Below are 5687 nucleotides of genomic sequence, written 5' to 3'. Positions count from 1 at the left end.
TTTCGGCTGACTGCCACCTCGGCCGCATTTATCGTCGCCTTTAATATACACGTGTATATCCCCCGGCTGCATTCTCATTTAGCTATTTATTTCGGGCGGGAGGGGGTGGGCCAGGACAGAAGCTCTTCAGCTTGTTCGGTGTCACCTCGGTCCTTCGGGCTCATTCACTTTCCCCCCGTCGAGCCGAGCGCGGCAGCCCGGGGGTCTGGGCCCCTGTGCGGGAAATTCGGTGTCTGTGACCGGCTGGTAGTTTCTTTTCCGGCATTTCTCCCTCACTCCCGGCACGAAGATTGGGAAAAGTTTGCTCCAAATTCGGGGAAGAGTAAGGGAAATCTTTTAAACGGCTGTTATCTAAATGGTAAATTGGCTGCGAGTGCTCCTGAATCACACGTCGAGAGCGCTTTCTCTCTCTCCCTCTTTTTGTTGGCTGCACTCTATTTAATGTCAAAACGGTAAAGCATCTGTCCTGAAGTGCTGAAATATTCATGGAGGATCAGCGATTCTCCATACTGCCAGAAGAGCTGGAAAGCTAAAACGGTTGTTTAAAAGATCAAATTTTCCACGTGAATCAATCGCTCCGTGCACCGTGGAGGAGGAGGAGGCGCCGCGGCAGAGCCGGGCCGTTTCGGGGGAACCTCTCCCCGCAGCTGGAGCGGCCGATGGGCTCGGGCTGAGGCGCCCCGGCAGGCAGACCCGCGACACCGGCCGCCCAGGCGGCTCCTCTCGCCCCTTCGGCGGCGCGGGCGACGTTTTCCCGCACCTGAGCCCGAGTGAACAACCCGGCCCGCCCCTCCTGGGCAGCGGAGAAGGGGCTCCGTCGTCTGGCGCCGAGGGCAGCGACCTGCCAGTCCTCTGAGCGAGCGGGGAGTTTGGAAACCTGAAACGCGTTTACACGATGCAAAACGCCACCACGCGTGGTACCTCTGAAACAGACAATTTATTGGAGTGAACATACCCTTTAACATATTTTTTTTTTCTTTTGTCAAGATAAATTTGTGCAGTAAGTGTAAACTTAGTGGAAGTGCTGTTTGTGAATTATATGCTAACAAGGAAATCAGGAGGAAAAACTCTCGAAAAGTCTTTATAACTAATGTCGGCATGCCTTAAATTAAATCTGAATTAAAATTTCTCGTCTGTAAACTTTCGGATGTAAACTTTGTTAAGTAGGTCTACGCTATAGTACGTGCTTTGGGATATGGAATTAAATAACTCTCACGACACTGATCCCTTTAAAGTCGCAGCCAGGAGAACTTAATTCTTCAGAACAGCAGTGTCTGTCTGTTGAGCTGAGAGAACTGAACGTTAAATCCTCGTTTTGGTTGTTTAAAAAAAAAATAATGATAAAGGAAAAAGTTTTATATTTCAACTCTCGCGAGTTTCTTTTCAGTGTACATGACTCTTCCAGCGCAGGGAAGTTCTTTGCCCCTCGGGGGGCCGTTAGGAGCAAAACATTTTACTCCCTGCTTTGGGAAAGGCGAGAAACTCCTTGCTCGAGTCCTGGTGGGCCAGGTTGGCCAGCTGCCCCTTGAGCACGTTGGCACCATTGCCCACCGAGCGTCCCAAGGCGCCCGTTTCCAGAATAGCTCCTTTGGTGGTGGCCCAGGACACCGTGGTGTTGCTCAAGGCTTGGTTCAAAGTACTGTGCCTGAAGAGCGGGTCGTGAAACACCCCGTCCACCCAGTTCCTGAGGTTGGTGACCGGCGAATCCTGGTGCCGGTCCATGACGTTGACCGGGGCGGAGACGGCGGTGGCGGCGGCCGATCCCCCCGACCGCTTCAGCATGCAGGAGGGGTATTCGGACTGGTTGAGGGAGGTGGCGGTGTGCGCCAGGGACCAGATGCGGGGCTTGGCCTCCAGCAGCGGCTGGCCCTGCGGGAAGCACAGCTTGGCCTCGCAGCCGCGCGGCCGAGCTCCGAGCAGGGCCGCCTCGCACTCCTCCGCCGCCGGTTTCAGGCAGCCGCGGGCCCGCTCCGCCGACTCCTCCTCCTCCTCATCGGCGGCGGCGGCGGGGGGCTCGGCGGCGCGGGGCGGGGGGCCGCCGCCCGGCAGCCGCTGCGGATGAGGATGCGGGTGCGGGTGCGGGAAGGGCCGCCTCATCTCGCACTCGGAGCTCTCCGACTCGGCGGCGTCCAAATCCTCCAGGTCGCTGAGCTCCAGCTCCTTCTCCTCCTTGCCCGTGGGCTCTGCGGGTGGGGGCGGGGGAGGGGACGGCAAAAACAAGACACGCGGTCACGGGCGGCCCCGCTGCCCCCAGGAGCCCCGATAGCGAGGCCCGAGGCCGCGGGGGCGCGGCCCCCCAGGGGAAAGCCGGCGGCCGAGCCCCCGCGGCCGAGCCGCTAAGTGCCCGCTCCTAGCAGGGTACCCTCGGCCTTCTCGCTTTTCATGGCGTCTTCCTGCGAGCATTCCTCCTCCTCCTCCTCCTCTTCTTCGTAGGGCCGTTTCTCGTCCGAGCACTTGTTCCGAGGCGGCCACGTCATCTTGTTCTCCTTCTTGAGGCGGCGGCGGGCGTTGGCGAACCAGGTGGAGACCTGGGTGAGGGTCATCTTGGTGATGATGGCCAGCATGATCTTCTCGCCCTTGGTGGGGTAGGGGTTCTTGCGGTGCTCCTGCAGCCAGGCCTTCAGCGTGCTGGTGGTCTCCCTGGTGGCGTTCTTCCGCCTCGTGCCGCCGTCCATCGCCCCGTACCTGCGAGCACAGCATTACGTTGGATCCCCGGCCCGGCCGATGGGGCGGGCGACGAGTGAGCACCCGGCGTGCACGGCTCCGTCCCAGCGGCCGAGAAAAGGCGAGGATGGAGCCGGCTCAGTGCCTGCGGAGCTTATGGGGGAGGTGGGGGCAACGCCCGCATTTAATGGCCGTGAAGTCAGCACACGTCTGGGTGACCCCAGGGTACAACTTGGAATAGAAATCTATTTATTTCTCTTTACCCCTTTTATTAACACCCTCCCCCCCCCCCCCCCCCCCCATCACCACCTTTTTGTTCCCGACACTGTAAAAACCCTGACGCGGGTGACATCACAGCTCAATATTTAATGCACACCCTCCAGGAAAGGTCACCGCCGCCCGATGGACCCTGAGGACCACGGCGATTGAAGTGTTGGGACGGACAGACGGCCGCCGACGCTCGGCAAAGAGGTCACCGAGGGCCCGCGGCGGGGGGGGGCCGCTTACCTGTCGTACTGGTACTGGCTGAGGCTGTGCTCGTAGGGGTAGTAAGCAGCCGCCGGGGAGATGCCCGCATGCGCAGAGCCGCCGCCGTCCTTCGTCTCCAAAGTGTTCTACAAGAGACACCCCGCCGCTCTCAGCCCCCCGCTCTCGGGCAGGACCGAGGAGGGAGCGGCGGCCGTGCGCTGCCTGCCCCCCGCCCCGCTTACCAGCGAATAGAAGGCGGGCGCCTCGGTGCCGTAGGTCACGTAGTTCCCGTAGCCCTGGGGTCCGCCGTAGGGGCTGCCGTAGACCCCCAGAGCGGCGGCGGAGTTGAGCTCGTGGCGGGCAGTGGCGAGCAGGCGACTCTCGTACACGGGACAATAGACCGGCGTCTGTGCTGGGGCGGCCGGGCCCGACTCGGGCAGCGTGCGGCCGCCGGACTCGCAGCAAGGCGTCAGGGAGTTGGTGCTCATCAGGAACTGCGGGAACAGCGGGGTCGAGGGGTGTCAGCGCCCGGTGTCCGGCTTTAGGGTATAAGGTATAAGCTTTGGGATGTAAGCTTTGGGGTTACGAGGTCTCAGCGTTGGGGTGTTCCCCCTCCCCTCCCCTCCATTCCAACCCTTTTCCCCACCGTTTTTCCTCGAGAACGTTCTGCGAGCCTAAGTTTAACATGTCGATATAGAGTGATACATCATCCACAAACCGTAAACAAACGCCCCGTGACTGTGCGCATGGAATCTCCGTAACGCACCGCTCCTTCAACCCAACTTTGTGGTGCCGGCTTTACACCGCTTTCTCCTCCTGCAGCGTGATGTTGCCCATCTGCGTTATTCCAGCTCCCCCCTCAACAGATTACTCATGCATATTTATTTAGACTGCAGATTTGCAGCGGCCACGCACGCATCTGTCATTAACCTGCTGGGTTCGGGTATCCCATTATGTTCCCTCACCTCGGCCCTTGCTACGTTCGCGTTTAATTGGTAAATTCCCTCGGGAATGGAAAAAGCGCTCCGGTGGGAGAGCGGGTGGGGGTCTCTCCCTCTCCCTTCTCCCCGCCCTCTGCTCTGTATTTCTGCCCCAGGCATCGCCATCACCCCAAAGCACCCAAACCCAGTTTTAACGCCAGATATAAGTTGAGGGGTCTGGCAGGCGCTGGGAGCAAAGCGCTCCCAATGAAACCGAGAGTTTCACGCCCCCCCCGTGTTAGGGAGGGATCGCTGCAGCTTCTGGCCCCGAGCGGAAGCGATCGATAATGAGCAGGGCTCAATGAAGCGCTGGGAGGCAGCAGCCTTACCTGGGGCGCGGAGGAGTAGGGGTAGCCGAACTGCGGGTAGGACATGGTCCAGAGGCTCCCGGTGATCTAGAAACAAGGCGAGACGTCTGATCTGCACGCTAGGGCAGCCGTGCTCTGCTCTATTGTACTGATTGATTGGGAACCGCAGCTCCCTAGATGCTTAGAGGACGAAGCAGAAAACCATAGTTTATTTATTTACATGAAAATGTAAACTTTTTCTTTTCTTTTTACCGAAGTGAGGAAAAAAAGAAAAAGAAGGAAAGAAGGAAAGAAAATAGGATGTGTCAAAAGCGTAGTATGTTCCCCTCCGCATCTACGTGGGGGCTCTGAGGCTGGCAAACGGCAGGGATGCACATTTTGCATGCAGGGGAAAAGAAAAGGGGGCAATGGGGGAAGAGCAGAGCAAACACACCGCGTCAGCAGCGCGCTGCTGGGAAGGAGCCGAGCCTCTGACGTCATGTAAACCCCATTCACATCAACGGGCCCCAAAATCTTCGGACAGAACCACCCGCACCTGTCAGCCCAGAGGGGGCCGAAGTTAGAGCAGCTCGGTTGTCGGTGGAGGGGGTGAGGGCAATGCGTTTAATCAGAAGGATAAATGTTGTATCAGTAAGGTTGGCCCCCACCCTCCTTCGTCACCAAAGAGCTGGGATGCACTTTTAATTAGAAATTAATTAATGAGCAGCTGCTTCTTCCCACCCCACAGTAATAATTAGTCTCAATTACAAACAAGACATATGAAGGGACACACGACTGAGTCTTCATTTAAGATTTAATCAACAGTTAAAATTAGCGCTAACGCTGCCAATAAAGCCCGTGACATACGGCCCTGCGTTCTTTTTCCAGCCTCTCTTCCCGACGTGTGATTACAGGTAGAAAACCCCGCCAGCGCGTTCCGGGCAGCGACTGAAGGGAGGGAATTCTTGCATTTGAACCCCTCGGAAGCCGTCGGAAAAGCATTCGGCGAAGGGGGGGGGGAGGGTGCATAGCAGGGGTGCAGGGAGCGGGGTGCAGCCCCAAGGGCCAAGCGCCGTTCCCCACGGCAGAGCAAACACCTCTCACCCGAGCGATGGGAACAGCCGAGGCCTGGAGCCCCCCGCTCTGCCCGCCGTGCCCCGCAGCCCCCGGGGCTGGCTCCGTGCTGCCGCCCCGCGGAGCGGCCCCGACGGCGGCTCCCAGCTGTGGCTGCTGGGCTGGGCCGGGCCGGGCCGGGCCGAGCGGCGGCTGCCGAAGCGCTGAGCGCTGC

At 59.1% G+C, this 5687-nt stretch overlaps 1 protein-coding gene across 1 annotated transcript; it reads right to left on the bottom strand.

Moving 5' to 3' along the window:
• Nucleotides 1–1437: 1437 nt before the first annotated feature.
• IRX4 (iroquois homeobox 4) lies at nt 1438–4486 on the bottom strand. Its single transcript, XM_042808738.1, has 5 exons — nt 4442–4486; nt 3375–3626; nt 3172–3278; nt 2363–2685; nt 1438–2183 (listed from the first exon to the last, which is right to left on the bottom strand). Exons 1-5 carry the CDS (start codon nt 4484–4486, stop codon nt 1438–1440), a joined length of 1473 nt encoding a protein of 490 aa, XP_042664672.1.
• Nucleotides 4487–5687: the final 1201 nt, after the last annotated feature.

The sequence above is a fragment of the Centrocercus urophasianus genome, unplaced genomic scaffold (genome assembly GCF_019232065.1).
Source record: "Centrocercus urophasianus isolate 14NV4802_14NV808 unplaced genomic scaffold, USGS_Curo_1.0 seq_11, whole genome shotgun sequence".
Taxonomy (NCBI): domain Eukaryota; kingdom Metazoa; phylum Chordata; class Aves; order Galliformes; family Phasianidae; genus Centrocercus; species Centrocercus urophasianus.
This window is presented reverse-complemented; position numbering and strand designations above follow the sequence as displayed.